The sequence below is a fragment of the Triturus cristatus genome, chromosome 4_1, assembly GCF_964204655.1.
Source record: "Triturus cristatus chromosome 4_1, aTriCri1.1, whole genome shotgun sequence".
NCBI classification, from domain to species: domain Eukaryota; kingdom Metazoa; phylum Chordata; class Amphibia; order Caudata; family Salamandridae; genus Triturus; species Triturus cristatus.
In genome coordinates, this window is record NC_140585.1 from 823,140,673 (window position 1) to 823,157,460 (window position 16,788).

The 16,788-nt window shown below is 45.5% G+C and overlaps 1 protein-coding gene across 3 annotated transcripts in view; it reads left to right on the forward strand.

Annotated features, from left to right (window-relative positions):
- USP6NL (USP6 N-terminal like) overlaps nt 1-16,788 on the forward strand; it is a 1,094,021-nt gene that overhangs the window by 932,932 nt on the left and 144,301 nt on the right. For all 3 annotated transcript variants that reach the window (XR_014981357.1, XM_085653483.1, XM_085653482.1), the window contains exons 10-12: nt 769-863; nt 1,349-1,414; nt 2,512-2,611. Coding sequence is in view for 2 of the 3 variants with exons in the window: in XM_085653483.1 (XP_085509609.1) it covers nt 769-863; nt 1,349-1,414; nt 2,512-2,611 (261 nt within the window). In the remaining variant the exon portion in view is untranslated. The remainder of the gene's footprint in view (nt 1-768; nt 864-1,348; nt 1,415-2,511; nt 2,612-16,788) is intronic.

Below are 16,788 nucleotides of genomic sequence, written 5' to 3' on the forward strand. Positions count from 1 at the left end.
CACGACGCTGTCCGCCGCACACTGCTGTCCGCCGCACACTGCTGCACGCCGCACACTGCTGCACGCCGCCCACATCTGCTGCACGCCGCCCACATCTGCTGCACGCCGCACAATGCTGCACGCTGCACAATGCTGCACTCCACACACTGCTTTTATGCGAGTTTATGCTACTGACGTTGTAAATGACAATGCCTTTTGTTTGTTTTAAGACCAAAACATAAATAAAAGGAATTGTAATTTTACAATGCCAATAGCTCAAACTCTTATAATTGCGAGACCTATTGCATTGCAAATGCTTGTTTGTCTCTGTCAACATCCCCGGTGAAATCCGACTGACATCTCACAATACCCGACTGAAAGCCCCTGTACACAACTATTTATCAGAAAAGACATTTATCGGGGCGGGGGGTGTAACACCCCAAACATCCCCCCCCCCATGCTCCCCCACCCTTGAAACTATACCCCTGAGCCCTCCACACACAAGCAGTTTAATCTGGAATAACTGAATTGGGCTAATGAGTTAGCCTGGGTGCAGAAAACATAAGTTGAATTATTTTATTTGGTGCAAGTATTTTGTTTATATTTCATAGCATGTATGAAATAATCACATTTTTACCATTTCTGCTGTCTTTTATAATGTAGCAGTTGTGGTTCAGAATGGTAAAGCCTTAAAGTATAAATACTTGATGGAAAAATGATTTTTTTTAATTGTGCTTTTAGATTGCAGTTTGTGTTTTTTGCAACCATTACCACTTTGTTTTCTCACAGGCTTTTTTGTCCCTGGCTTCCCAAAACTTTTGAGGTTCCAAGAGCATCATGATAGGATATTGAAGAAATTTATGAATAAACTTAAGCAGCACTTGGTAAGTGAATTGTTCAGTTGTTTTTGTTTTATTGAGGATTATTAATGTAGAAAGGTTAGCCCAGATGTTGACCGAAATACTTGGGTCCAACTGGGCTGTAACTGTTCCTAGGCTGTTCATTTCCAGGAGATGGACAACATGGATTACTCACTTTCATTAAAGGATATTTAACTTGTCATTATCCCAATCTCTGTATTAAACTTGAATTTACATACTGAGTACAAGATTTGAGAAATAGGGCTTGGTCAGCACAGTACCATCTTGGACACCCGAGGTCCATGTGCTTTAATCATTCAGAAGATCACTCTCTGTTACAAAACGTATTTAGGCTTTAAAATTACATCCAACACAGGGCCTATAATCTCAATTCATGGTCCTTCCTGGCCAGGGATATATACATCTGCCAGCTGTCTGTCAGTTATGTTATAGACTCCAAACCCTTTGGTCCTGTTGTAAAATTACATTCAACTGTTCCTTCTTTGCAGGATTCCCAAGAGCTCCACTCCAGCCTGTATACAATGAAGTGGTTTTTCCAGTGTTTCTTGGATCGGGTTTGTAATCTGTGTATTTCTTTGGGTTTTTCACATAGGTTAATTAGTATTTTTTTGCATACAGCAGCATGTTTGATATCGATAGCATGCTAACATTGGAAACGAGGTGAAAGAAGACAAGGTAACGCAAGAGTAGGTCCATTTTAATGAGGTGGCTTGTGCACCCATTTATGTGGAATCCGTGAAATATTTGGTAATATATTTTGAATGCTTGTTTTTAATGTTTGGAATGCGTTTATTGATAGATAAGCCAACTAAATGTGCTTATCGTTAACAATATATATTAAACACAAGCACACTTGGTGTTTTTTAGGAGCCATGTAAACTCTTGGTTGTTGTGAGACAAGACCCACTTCGATTGTTCTATCTGGTTGAATCTATTATTTAACACAAACAAATATTATTTGCAGCCCCGCACTTAAAAAAAAATATATATATATATCTCACTTTTTATTTTAAATCTCTTTAGCATGTGGCCACTACTCTTCTTTGTTGTCTTTTTACCCAGTGACGTTTACATTATGGATAACCACCAGTGTAAGCTATATAATTCCTTGAGCTACATTGATTTTGTTCTACTTTACACCAAATTCTTTAACAGAAATATGGTGCTGCACGTGAATGTCTCTGAAATTGCTTCATTGTCAACTAAATTGTATTCCAAATATCTTCTCGAATGAGGGCCTCTTAGTGGCGTTCCTTCCCAACAGGTCCACTGTGACCATACACCCCTCCATTCAGGAGGGCAGGTAAAACCTCTATTCCATCGTCTACTTTCCGTCCACTCTTCAGATTATGACCAAATGCCAAGTGGGCAGCAACATAATCAGGCCACATCTTTGGCCTTCATATGCTTATATATATATTTATATACACTCTCTCTCTCTCTCTCTCTCTCTCTCTCTCTCTGTCTCTCTCTCTCTCTCTCTCTCTCTCTCTCTCTCTCTCTGTCTCTCTCTCTCTCTCTCCTCTCGTAGGATACTCTGATGTTAACTAATGAATGATTCTTCAATATTTTCCAGGTCATGGTTGGAGTGTTAGTAAAATGTTATTAGCTAAGTACACTTGACAATACTTCTTTTGTGTTCTTGTTATAGACTCCGTTTACTTTAAGTCTAAGGATATGGGACATCTACATCCTAGAAGGAGAGCGTGTACTCACTGCAATGTCTTACACGATTTTGAAACTGCACCGAAGTAAGAAAGTCTCCTATGTCCAGCAACTTAAATTGGAAACCTGATGCAAAATATTAACCGGTGCTTTCTGCCTTTGATTCAAGATTATATTACACTGGTTATCTACCCTTTGAACTTACTTTGGTTGTCGCTGCACAAAAGTGTAAATACTTTACCTCGAATCCATGACACAATGCGCATGGATGGAAGTAGAATTGTTTGTACTGTATGTACCAATAGAAGTAATAAAAGTTACGTTTTCTCCTTAGACCTGCAGATATTCTTTTATACAACTGCAATCGATTAAAATGAAGTAGCACAGTTGAATTTTCACATAGTTAGAAAATGTATTATTTCAGAACTTCAATTTCACAGCAGCATTTCACAAGTCTCAATCAGCAAGAACTTTATTAGACATTAGTAGGCTTCAACGCTCTTCCCGTGATTTGTTGTCTCTTGATTTCATCAATATTTAGATATGCAAATGATTTATAATTCGCATTTCGAGCGTCATTAACAGTTAAAGGGTGATACTTTCACTGTGAAAGCCTCCTATAGGCTTGCTGCTTCTGCCACTCCTGCCTAAGTTGCTTTTCCTATTACACCCCCACAGGCACACAACTCTCACTCGTGGATTCATTCGCTCAGACACTCAGACAGCTGCTTGCTCAGTCACCCCAGGTTTCTTTAGAAGGCTCTTGTCCACCATTCTGCAGAAACGTCTGCCATAATGTTTTCTCATCAATGCCCGCTGCAGTGCCTGCAAGAGTTCAGTACTGCACTTCATTCACTGGTCATGCCCCCAGGATCTTAGAGCGGAAGAAGCAGGCACCCCGCTACCTTCCTTTCATGCATCCTTATCGCAACCCATGTCATCATGGGGTACACGGCACCAATTTAATATGCTGCCCATTCCAACATTTTGTATTCAGTTTCAGAGAGAGGTGCATATATAGGGTTACTTGTTGTACACATGAGTTCTAAAATTGTGAAAGACGTTTATTCAGAATCCCCCTGCCCCTCCCCCCACACAAATATCAACATAAGCGGGCAAGCCAAAAGATTAGATGAGCCAATCGCGCAGGAGCTTAGCCAGTGGTCAGGCTCGTCCGTAAGAGCCTACGCAGGAGCTGAGCCATGGAAGTACCCGTTCTACACACCCCACAACAGAGGCATGTAAAATAGAGCCATACTACTAGAAAAAAACAAAAGTTAACTGTTACATCTGTTTCAGTGTGATACATTGCACTTCCTTAAACTATGTTGAAATTCAGATTTTTTTTAACATAGGCCTAGCTCTCGGCTAATCATAGTGTCTCTACTCCCAAAGTTTTCAGTTGAGTACAGTGAGGTACATGACATATTTTCGTGCCCAGGATCACCCTGTTTAATATTTTGTGTGGAAGCTGAGAGTTCATCTTAGATATCCTTGAACAGGAGTCTGCATTTTAGCCACAGTAGTTACATCCTTCTTTCTCTAGGTATAAAGAAAAGGGCAATACTTCGGGCGTAGTGGTCTTCCAAGAACTAAATTAACACACTGTGTTCAATAACTTTAGTAAATTTGACTCCCAAAGTATACAAAGCACATTAAAAATCTATCTGCCGCTAAGTAATGCATCTTTCTTGAGGCAAGTTAGCCCAGTTGGCACTAAATAATAAGTCTTTTCAGAATCGCGTAAAGCAAGCGTGGGTTCAGACACAGCCAGCCTCAGTATCGACAAGTACAACCCTCTCCAACAAACTAAACGGTTCCACTCTTGCCTCTGTGGTGCTCTTCCTAAAACAAATGTGCATAAAAGGTAGCTGCGTTTTCTATTACATGTTAAATTTAGAGACCTTTCCAGACTTAACACGCAAAGCTCTTGTCTACTAAGCTCCATGCTCCAATAACCCAACATTCATGCTCTGAGGTTCTCACACTCGTTTCTTACTGTGCATGTTGTATATCTGCGGCTCTTCTGGTGCAGGATTATGCTTGCTTTTTTTCCCCTTCCTGTACCAGGCTGCCCAGAGTCGTGCCAGAGCCCCCCGCCTTTGGCTCACTACAGACAGACAGAACCCCTCCCCCCCCCCCCTCCACCCCTCGGCGGATACCTGGTGTCCTCCTATTGTGCTCTATGCACCTGCCAATTAACAGAAACATGCCTAAGGCACTACCATGTAGCAATCTCCATGAAGCCACTTATGGAGCACGCTTCCCCATGTTCCCACATAGTCTTATATGATGACGATGATGATCGACGTCTCGCTCCTGCTGTTCACAGATGAGGGGGCAGCAGTGAGTGGGCAGAATGTCATTGCTGTAGCTGTCCAATGCGAGGGCTCGTTGCTGCCTGCTGATCAGTATTTGTGCCCATGAGGTGTCGCCATACTTGCAGCGCTTGTCTGTGGAAGCTCTGTGTTTTTAATGACCCGTTTTTGTCTTTTACTTTAGTTTGTGTTTGGACACTTATCCCCTGTTTTTAAGCCTGGCCTCGCATACTCGCACTGCTGACATTTAACCTGCACTATAATTGCCTGAAAAACACCGCACTTTGCGGGTCCTTTGCCCCCGACTCGTGGCGGCCATATTGGGTGTGGGTGATCCTTCGCGCGCTCTAGTCCCCTTTCTATTTCGCTAGGCGTGCTTATAGGTAGGTAAATCTTGGCAGCTCGCCCTATTCCAGCGGTGTCGCCATACTTGCAGCGCTTGTCTGTGGAAGCTCTGTGTTTTTAATGACCCGTATTTGTCTTTTACTTTAGTTTGTGTTTGGACACTTATCCCCTGTTTTTAAGCCTGGCCTCGCATACTCGCACTGCTGACATTTAACCTGCACTATAATTGCCTGAAAAACACCGCACTTTGCGGGTCCTTTGCCCCCGACTCGTGGCGGCCATATTGGCATAGGGCCAAGACGGCCCTATGCCCGTCTTGGCCGGGCCCAGACGGGCATAGGGCCGGTCCCCCTGCCCGACTCACGGATGCCATCTCCGGCTTTCATCAGGTACACGAGGGATGAGCTCATGCTTTGGCGGCCACCGAAACTCGCCGCATGTAGGTATGTTCACGAGGGAGGGCAACCGTTCCTGCCCTGCGGGGCCTGTAATACGGGTCTGGTAACGGCCAAAGACAATTGTTTGTTGTCAATGGCCCTGTTGAACTGTCGGTCCCTCCCTAGTCATGCGACAGAAATTAATTCCCTCATTCTCGACCACAAGTTGGACGTCTTGTTTTTAACAGAAACCTGGATCTCTTCCAGCTCCGGCCCGGATATGGTCAGAGCACTTCCACCAGGCTTTCTTATATCTCACCTAGATAGACCAGTAGGGCGGGGAGGTGGAATTGCCATCCTTTACAGGGATACGTTAACCTGTAAGGTCCAGGATGGAGGGATGAGCGACTGTGAGAGCTGTCAATTCTCTCTACGGTTGTCGCATACCACTTCCTTGGCAGGCCTCCTTGTCTATCGCCCACCTGGGACCATGGGCAACTTCCTCAACTCTTTTTTTGAAACGGTCGCGCTTCTTGCCTCTTCCACAGTCAACTTTGTGGCACTAGGTGACATTAACATCCATTTTGATGACCCCTCTGACTCTCTGGCAGTAGATCTTCAGGGTGATCTGAAAGCATTCGAGATTAACCTGGTCAATTCAGGTGCAACGCACGGGAAGGGACACTTGCTCGACCCCATTTTTTCGAACTCGGAACGTCTTAAAGTACTGCCCGCGCTGGTTCTGCCCTGGACAGATCATTTTATGGTTCCGGCCCTGTGGCAGTTTGATGTCCCAGTGGTACCTACACCTAGAGTATACACGGTGGAAAGAGCCTGGTCTAGGCTCCCAGTGGACACCTGGGCAGTACACTTGAAGGCGACACGTCCCCCCCCCCCCGGGCCTGTCCCGCTAGTCGCTGATGCGAACTTAAACACCTGGTTTACCAACTCGCTCGATGCAATCCTCCCTAAGAAAAGACTACTCACCAGGGGTAAGAGAGTGGGCTCAGCTCCCTGGTACACGCCAGAGCTCAGAGCTTTGAGGAAGGGTTGCAAGAGGCAGGAGCGGATCTGGAGGAGGGACTGGGGCGAAGTGAGCCGGAGAGAATACCGGGCAGCACTTAACATCTACAAATCCGCCATCCGGGCAGCGAAATTCAAGTTCTTTGAGGAGAGAATAGGACTCTCTTCGAATTCCTCGAAAGAGTCGTTTAAGGTCATCAGAGAACTTCTGCAAACCCCCGAACCTCCGGTCACTCATGACAACCCGCGTGAAAAATGCTCAGAATTAGCCACGTTCTTTAAATCTAAGATAGAAAACATCCTGGCGTCCCTCCCTCGGTTAGCGCAGGAGCAATCCTCCGAATGCAACCCTGGGTCTCAGCCTGGGGTGAGGACAGCAGAGCTGGACTCCTTTGGTCCAGTCACTGTGGACGAGGCTCTTGGGGTCTTGGTGACCCTGAAGAGTGGGTCTCCGAGAGATCCGGTACCGATGAAATACCTGAAGCAGGTAGCTTCTACCATCGGCGGCCCAGTCACGGACCTTTTGAACCTATCCTTCACCCAAGGAGTTGTCCCTCCCAGCTGGAAAGGAGCGGTAGTTAAGGCCCTCTTGAAGAAGCCCAGCCTGGACCCCGCTGACCTTGCTAATTTTAGGCCTATCTCCCTGCTCCCCGGCCTTAGCAAGGTGGCGGAGAAACTTGTGAATAGGCGCCTTTCGGGTTTTCTGGAATCCAACTCTCTCTTGGGTGACTCCCAAACGGGATTTCGCCCTGACCAGGGGACGGACACTGCCCTGCTGGCAGTCGTGGAGAATGCCAGGAGCATTTTGGATTCAGGGGGATCGGTGGCAGTGATCCTCCTGGACCTTAGTGCGGCATTTGACACCGTGGACCATCAGGTGTTACTCCAGCGGCTGTCGGGGGTGGTGGTCTCTGGGTTGGCCCTGAAATGGCTCGCGTCCTTCTTAGAAGATCGGACGTTTGAGGTCTGGGAAGGCCACGAGAAGTCAACATCGGTTCCCCTCCAGTGTGGTGTGCCACAGGGCTCGTCGCTGAGCCCCACACTACTTAATATCTATATGGCCCCACTGGAGAGTGTGGTACTGCCACTGGGTATCAAGATCATCAGCTATGCGGATGATACCCAGTTGGTGGTTGGGCTTCCCCAGCCGGCGAACCAACCCGACCTGCTGCACACATGTTTAGCCAGGGTCTTCACCTGGATGTGCAACTCAGCACTTAAACTTAACGGTTCAAAAACCGAACTGATGATGCTGGGGAATTCCCCTCCCTCCTTGTCCCCTAGTAGCTGGCCTAGCTGTCTGGGAGCGCCACCTACCCCAAAACAGGAGATTAAGAGCTTGGGGGTGTGGCTGGAGCAGGACCTATCCTTCAAGACACACGCAAAAAAGACCGCAGGCGTGTGTTTCGGCCTGCTCCGGTCAGCCCGGAAGATCCTACCCCTCCTCCCGATGGCCACTAGGAGGTTACTAATCCAGGGTCTCATCATTTCACGGCTGGACTACAGCAATGCGCTGTTTCTGGGGGCTCCAGAATCAACTCTAAACAAAGTGCAAAATGCTGCCGCCAGGCTTTTGACGGACCTTCCCAGGCGGCAGTCAGCCCGACCTGCGCTGAAGGCGCTCCACTGGCTCCCTGTGAGAGAGAGGGTGAAGTTTAAAGCATTCTGCATGGCTCACAAAATCTTGCAGGGAAAAGGGCCCCCTATCCTGCGGAGTATGGTCCAACCTTATAAGGCCTCTCGCGCCCTCCGCTCAGACCACCAACATCTCTTGCAAGTCGCGAAAGTAAAAAAAGCCAGGACTGGCGGTAGAAGATTTTCCGTCAACGTGGCAGCATTATGGAACTCCCTTCCGCATGCCCTTCGCTCCGAAACTGGCACCTTGCGATTTCGCAAACTTTTAAAGACTCATCTGTTCCCTGCTTAGTGCTCTGCTGATTTGGTGTGTACTCTGGACGAGCGCTGGGATGCCCAAGGGTAACCACGCGCTATACAAGACTCAATAATAATAATAATAATAATAATGTAGCCCAACTCGATGTTAAGTATTTTACATGCCCCCTTTCATTTTTGTTTTCGTTTGGCAGTTGCTAATAGAATTTGCATTTTTGTCAGTATCACAAAAAACTGGAGGAGCTGGAGAGGTATTGACAAAGTGATCCGGTATTTCTTGAGTTTAGGGTCACTCCTTAGAAAGCTTTCATCTGCTCCTAAGAGCACAATTGTAGTAAGAGCGTAGCAGCGTTTCCATGAGGGTGGCTCTGCCTACTCCATAGAGTGCCTATGTATTCTACAAGGAGCTTGGAGGTGGATATGTAGAGACACAGTGGACCACAGCACGTATCATAGAATAACTATGGCATGACAATTGGACCATCATGGACTGGTCTTTTTTAGTACTGTTTGAAATCTATGCAATTCCAGCATTTCGAAAGCTGAAATAGCAGGCTGATCCTTTTGCAATATCAGGATAAAATAAAAGTTGGAAACACTGTATGATACAGTTCAATACAATCTCAATTATAAAGCACACAGATACCTCCGAGGAGGCATCCCGGCACTAGCGGTAAAGATAGCCCAGAGAAGGGGGCAGAAAAGGAACTGACAGCAGTCTTAACAAGAATAAAAAAGAACCGTTTTGAACGACTTTATAAAAACACCTTCAGACGGGATACTTTTAAAACTAAGAGGAAGAGCTGCCGCTGCTTCTGGCCCTTCGAATGCAGAGGATGCGGAAAAGTTTGAGATTATTAGATCTCAGGCATCTCTTCTGCGAATATGGTTTAAACGGCTCCTAATGTAAAGGGGACCCTTATGATGGTAGGTTCTGAAAGCTAAAGTCAGAGCTTTGAACTGGATTCTCTTATTGACCTGAAGCCAATGGAGGGCACGAAGTGACTAGACACCGGGAATTGACGTGGGATCGTCCTAATCAGCCAGGCAGCAGCATTTTGAATTGTGTGAATGTGCTGAATCAAAAAGGCCAGAAGGCCCAAATACAGACTATAAGAATAATCCAGCCTGGAAGGGTTATCAAGGCGTGGACAATAGTCTTGCAATACTCTATTGGGATGAAATGCAACATCCTTCTTAAAGACCTCAGGGTACAAAAAAACAGGAAGAGGATAAAGCCTTAACCTGGTGCTCAAAATTCAGGCCTGAATCAAATTTCACCCCAAGGTTTCTAACCACTCACCAAAGACTGGGGGGGGTGGGACTGGGAGGGTGGGGGGGTGACTTAGTACCAAGGATAGCCGAGAAAAAGCAAGAACCCCCATCAACCACCTCTCTTGTTATTGGCTGGGTTCTGGAGCATAGATGACCATATCATTTGTTCTCAGGAATCTCCTAAAGAGTTTTTGTGATTCATATAGGTGCTTAATAGAGACCATGACACCTTCAGCAACAATGCCTTAATTTTGACAATGGTCCGTTTCCTACAGCATTACACAATGCAAAACTTCTTCTCACGCTCCAACATTGGAAATTTCATAGATTCACATTCTTAACCATTCCCCATTGTCAAGATGTGAGCCTCTGATTACATACAGTAATAGCACTACTCTGCAATCGACCAAAGAAAAAGAGAATGAACGGCATGAGTTTAGAGTCACATTTACCTTATTGCAAATAGGAGAAATGGCCCGAACTCCAACAAATGAATTTGAAGAGCTCTGAACTCCACTCTTCCCAGAGTCCACCATAGCTCACATTTCTACCACACTTCTTGTATGTAGGCAGTAGCACAAAACCTAAATGGAATAGACCCAAACTTATCCGATAGGATGAAATGCGCTGAAGTCCACATCCCCTAAAGGTTGCCATAGCTCATATTTCTACTGCAAATTGTGTGTACATGGAGGATCTATTGGGCTCTGCTCATTCCTCTTCACTGAGGTAAACTAAGAATTCTCCAGACTTGAAGGTTTCTGGTTCATCCCAACTCCATTGACAGCTTTTCCGTGTGTAACTCTTGTTTCTGAAATATTTTTGGGTCACATGGTGTGTTTTGCTTTCACCATGTTGGATTCCTCCAGGAAAGTTCTCCAGATCATGTGGAGCTTGTGGCAAAAGTACTCTCACTTGGAGGACCTGCATGATTTGTGGATATATTTATTGCATGTACTGTACCCAGGGCACCGATTTCTGGAGTGCAACATTTTCCAGACATTTCCCACCACAAATGTTAATGATGGGGAAATCAGAGTCCTCGATCAGCTCAATAAAGAGGAATCCCCATCATCAGGTTTTTAGTTGTTTTAGTGTCCCTTTTCCCCCTCTAACAAGAAGAAAAGAGCCAAAATTGTCAATCTGTCCCTCCTGACCACCACGGTCCCGCCTGAGTGTAAACAGGCAAAACTCCTCCCCTGCTGAATAAACCTTTATTAAATCCCGCTACCCCGGCTAGTTACCGCCCAATATCACTCCTCCTGGCTGTGGCTAAGGTATGTGAGAAGGCTGCTCACAAGCAGCTCTCTGAGTTTGTTGAGACTTCTGGTGCCCTCCACCCCACCCAGTTGGGTTTCAGGGCCTCTCATAGCACCGAGACGGCCCTGGTTGAGGTGGCGGAGGCTATTAGAGAGTGCCTGGAAGCCGGCGGCAGAGCGGCTCTAGTGCTATTAGACCGCTCTGCCGCGTTTGACACTGTGCCACACCGTCAACTTTTGGCACAGTTGTCTCACATCGGCATCTCTGGTCAGGTGTGGGAGTGGATTGAATCCTGTCTAGCCAATAGAACACTGCAAGTATGGCTACCTCCTTTCTCCTCAACTCCGTGAAGTCTGACTACGGGGGTCCCTCAGAGCTCAACATTGAGCCCTCTTCTGTTTAATGTCTATATGACGCCCCTTATTTACCTGGCGGAGGAGCTGGGTGCTAAGATCATAGCCTATGCTGATGATAGCCAGTTCACGTGGAAGAAAACTGATTTCTCTCCGACCATTGCCAAAAATGGTCTTGCGGAAGTTTTTAAATGGTTAGCGCAGGCCCAACTGAAATGCAACGAGGAGAAATCGGAGGTGCTCCTCTATGGATCCTTCCACCCGTATTTCAGAGAGGACATCTGGCTGGTGGATTACCCCATGCCTAACCCTTTGGGGAGACCGGCGAAAAATCTGGGGATTTGGTTCAGTGAGAAATTAAGATTTCTGCCTCAGATTAACAAATTAGCCGGTGTGTGCTTTGGCACACTGAAACGTTTAAAGAAGTTCCTGCCCCTCTTGCCCAAAGAGGCTAAAGAAATGGTGACCCGTGCTCTCATCCTTTCACGTCTGGACTATGCCAATGCTTTGTACATTGGTCTCCTGGCATATCAGCTAAAAAAGCTGCAGATTGTCCAGAACGCGACGGAGAGAGCTTTATTGGGTAACCCTGGCAGGTCTAGAGTAAAGCAGACTCTACGGGATCTGCACTGGCTCCCAGTTGACCAACGGATTTTGTTCAAGGCTCTTACACTGGCCCACGGTGCCCTCTACAAGGCAGGGCCTCAGTATTTTAGGAGACGCTTCATGTTCTATGTACCACCCAGACATTTACGCTCTACAGGCCAATGCCTCACTGTCGTACCTAGGTACCTCCTGGGTAGAATGGGCGGCAGCTCCCTCTCTGTTAGAGCGGCTATGGCTTGGAATGCCTTGCCCTTTGAACTTCGAAACATCGGTGACCTCAGGCTGTTTAAAAAATATTTAAAAACGTTGTTATTCAAGTAATCCTCCAGAAGGGTCAGCTCCCTTCTGTCTCCACCATTTGGCTTCCACGCCGGGACACTTCCGAGTAGCCGTGCGCGCTATAAGTGGAGGTTAACAAGTCTACCAAAAGGCTCATAGATGGAGAAACCAGACATAGAAATCAAAGTGCTCAGGAAGGCTGAGATTAAGACATTGAAGTAGTCTGAGGTAATACACCTCTCGAAGGTTTTCCAGCAAAAACACAGTCAACAAAGCCATTGTTGTGGAAGTCCCCTTTGACACCAGTGCCATCCTCTGGTGTTATCTACTCTTACTTTATCAGTGGTGTAATAAGCCATCCTTGACACACCATTAGTATATGGAAAAGACACGTCCTTCCTCATCATCGAAATCAGTGACAGCAGATCCTTCTATGTCCTCATCAACGGCTAGCCCACTGACTACTCCATTAATAAAGAGACCTGCTACATAGTTAACGGCCGCCACGTCAATGACAAAATTCTTGTTGAGCACTACAGTGATCACCTCTTCACCTGAACATCAGGTCACCTTTATTTTCTGCATGTTAGCCTCTTCAGTCCAGTTGCCATTACATTATTCTTATGGCAAGGTGTTTCCTGCACTGCTTGTAAAGCTTTAGGGTATGGATTTGGAAAGTGGTTATGATGAATCTAAGGAAGAGGGCATCTTTGGACCAGCCCGCATTACTTCCTACTTAATTGCGAAATGTCAATTTTTTGTTTCCGGCCCATGATATAAATTACTCTCCGCAAGGTAATCTCCTTATGTCTGTATATGGTCCGGAAGAAGAAAGTCATGATTGTGGTATCTCCACACTCAATGTGTCAGACATTATGACCGATCTTGTATGGAGGAGTGTTATCATACGTCACCTGTGTTGCACGTAGTGGTAGACAAGGATAACTGATTACTAGGCAGGTTCCCGTTGGCACCTCAACCACCTTTGACACAACACTGCTTCAGCAGCCTTCACTACCTCCATCGCTGCAGCAGCCACAGCACTAGATACTATCTTTTCTAGTTTTCCAACGTCAGACTGATCATGAGACTGCAGAAGATGATGATGTGGAGGAGAGAGAAGGAAAGGGTCTACATTGGACTGAGCCTTTTTAAAGGCATGAGTATGGTGACTATGGGAAGACCCACTGAAGGATGCTGAGCTCCTACCCAATAGCATTTCAAGGTTTCATTCTATAATACAGATGACCCCTCTGAGATTTTTGCTCCCAACGGCAGTGCTGTTATTAGACTACATCCTATATGACTGTAGAGATGCTCCGAAGAAGGCATCTAAAACAATCCCTATATTGGATCACTTATGGATGGAGGGAAAGAGATAATGCAAACCATAACGTGGGATCTGACCACAAGGCCTCACCTGTTGAAGAAATATAGAACACCAAATAATACCCTGTATATATGTATGTATGCATTGCTATTTCTATAGTGCCAACGTAGATAGGAAGCAACAGAGTGCTGTACATTACATTGGGTTTGTGTGACGATCTATCTTGCCAAGAAAAAGATGTGGTTTAGTGGCTAGAGCTGTTGACTTGGGAAGTCAAGTTTCAATCCCCGGTTGGCATTTGACTCAACAATATTTGATTCTGTGCAAATTACTTAACCTCCCTGTGCCTGTAAAAATGTGAACTGGAATGTATAACATGTTTGTGTTATCCCCACTCAATGTGCACCACAGTCTTGTAGATCGTCTCCCAAACTCCTGCTTCTTCTATAAGAGGCGCATACAGTGCACGCTTTCAGTTTCCTTCTGGGGATGATCTCCCCTTGTATTGATCTGTGCCCAGCTGTCTCCTGTGGGTGAGGCTCCTGCAGGAAGACTTGGGTGCCCTGTAGATCCTATCTCAGGGCTCCTTGTAACTGTGGACATGTGCAATTTACCACCTCATTTCACTGACGATGAAACATCTGTCAGGGATTAGTAACTAGTCGATACTCAGCAGAACAGAGGGGCGAGTTTGATTAGTGAGATTTACATCAGTAGCTTTTTCAGATAATATTTTGATGGCTGGAATAACCCGGTCCGCCTTTTTGCGGCAAGAGCCAGCAGGAAACGATAGTTATGTGACAGCAGGTCACTAACCACTTTGGATGAGGGGAGATGCATTTTCAGTGACTTCGTTCATGCCAGTCTGAATGAACCTGTTGTCCTCAAGTTGTCCTCAAGTTCTTTATCCCAAATGCTTCCAAAAGTGCTAAAAGGACTCTAATCTCTTTAGATGATAGAAGGTGGCTTAACTTCTTTATAGTTGGGACTTGTTCTTTTATAGAGCATCATCAGCTATTTGCCTTTTTTAGCACAAAAGGTATCCTATAACCTATGGTTATCAGAACTCACCATTTAAGTTGTGGTAATTCAATGGCAAACAACCCGCGGTGAAAATGTAATCGTTTTATTTTAAGACTCACCCGCTGTAGTAGTGGCATGCTTCAACGTGGGTCGCAAAAAAATAGGCTCAACTATTTTCCAGGGGGCTCTTTGAATAATATCCTGCTGCTCTCTTCATAAAAGAAAAACAACCTTGTGCCACCCAGGTATCCCTGTTTAATAATGGTTTACCATAAAATAGATAAAAGCAGGCCTAAGGTGTCCATGGGATATAATTGCCCTACACCCCTTATAGTGTCAACATATTTCATCCATGAAGTATGGGCCCCAGATGTTCATCAAGACTCCACCAGTGTCTCAGGCGTTTATTTAATTTGTAACAGTCCATAGTCCTATTCTCTTTCGTCCAGACGTATGGCAAGCAACATAAAACATGTGAAGAACCTACTCGACCTCTGTTTCTTGCGTTTATCAGTATAACTGTAAGGAGAGATATTAAATGTGGGTTCATACCAATGCTCTCATTTAGCCCACTCAAGCATTGATCATGTTCATTTCGTAGACATACATAACACACAGCATGCTAACATGCTCACATATTCTCTGTTGTATCCTTTTAAGGATTGAACATGCATTCGAACCTTACGACGAGCGGGCACATCTATACAAAGTGAGATCACTCAGTGTTCACTGCGAAAGCACTGCATAACGTGAAAGGTGGTAGAAGCCTTTTTAAATTTGCTCCCTTACCCTAGTATGGGATAGTTCTATGCACCTTAAGAAGAGGGGAGACATGCCCCTGTAGTCACGTGCTCAGATAGCATCCTTAATAATGCAGTCATCTCATTTTCTGTGGAGAGAAAAAAAGGGGAGCAGACTGTCAAATGCGCTGCCCTCAAGCATCATTGAGGTTTACTAATTTGGTTAGCAGTGTCTATTCTACTAATGTCAATAAGTGTGCCATGTCGCCTTTTAACACCTAATAGCACCCTGAACTCGTCTTGTCTGCGCATTATGGTTTGATCAGTGGTGCTTTTTGAAGTAAATGTTTCCTCAAAGTGCGGCATCGGTAACGTTACATCTTGACCAGCATAGGGTGTCATGGGAAATGCATTCAGATTGATTATTCAATTTGGGACCGGCATCTATGTACTACTGTCATGACCCCAGAATAGTTGTGTAAGTGTGGCACTGCCTTGTGGGGATCAAGGTCAAATGATAGTCTTGTCAAGTGTTCCGCCTAATTGAAAGTACCAAATGCATTGTATTATTGGAGAGGCTCAACAATATGATCCTCTCATGTGAACGTGGACAGTCTCCACATTAGATGAATGAAGAGTGCTTGGCATTGCATTCTGGGAATTGTCGTCAAGAAAATGGCCATGTTCAATGTCCAATTTAATTCTTAATATCCATGCGTAAATTATTGAAAATGTAGAAAAGACTCCCTATTGTTAATCTTTCATGTTCAGGTGTGCATTGAACAAAAAATACATTTCTGGAATTGGATTGTTTGTTGTAGTATCACATGGAGATATGTGTGCTGTATGGGATAATCATAGCTCTTTGAAAGGGAAAACCTCTGGTACAACTTTCGGACCTGTTAGTTGAATGTCATAATGTGTCAGTGGCTGTTGGAAGACTAGTATATTCACAGCCAGAGTCCAAATCGATAGAATACTTAACACCTTGATGTTGGGTGTCAGACAAACTAATCTACCCTACACCATTGTAAGGCATTGAGTTGATTCCATGTTAAGTCATTATTGAGCCCGGCAACATTAGTTCGTAATCTGTACACCCATTTTTAGGTCTCGCCTGAGCCAGCGCACGCGCTGCTGTGGCGAGACATCTAGTGAGTGGGGCTTTAAAAAGCCAACCACAGCTTTTTGGCTGGCATAGAGCGTGTGGTTATGCGCACAGGCACGAGCAGAGGTGCCATCTGGCTTTCCTCTCGCTCTCCCAAGTGCGCGCGCCTCTCCCCGCCTCTGTCTTGCTCGCGCTTTTACGCCCCTCCCCCTCACCACAGAGCACGTCTCGCGGCCGCGGGTCTTGTTTTAAATTCCTTTTAGAGCGTGCGCACCACTCCCAGGCTTGTCATTATTTCCCTTTCATTTTACCGTTTGAATCTAAGTTGGGTCT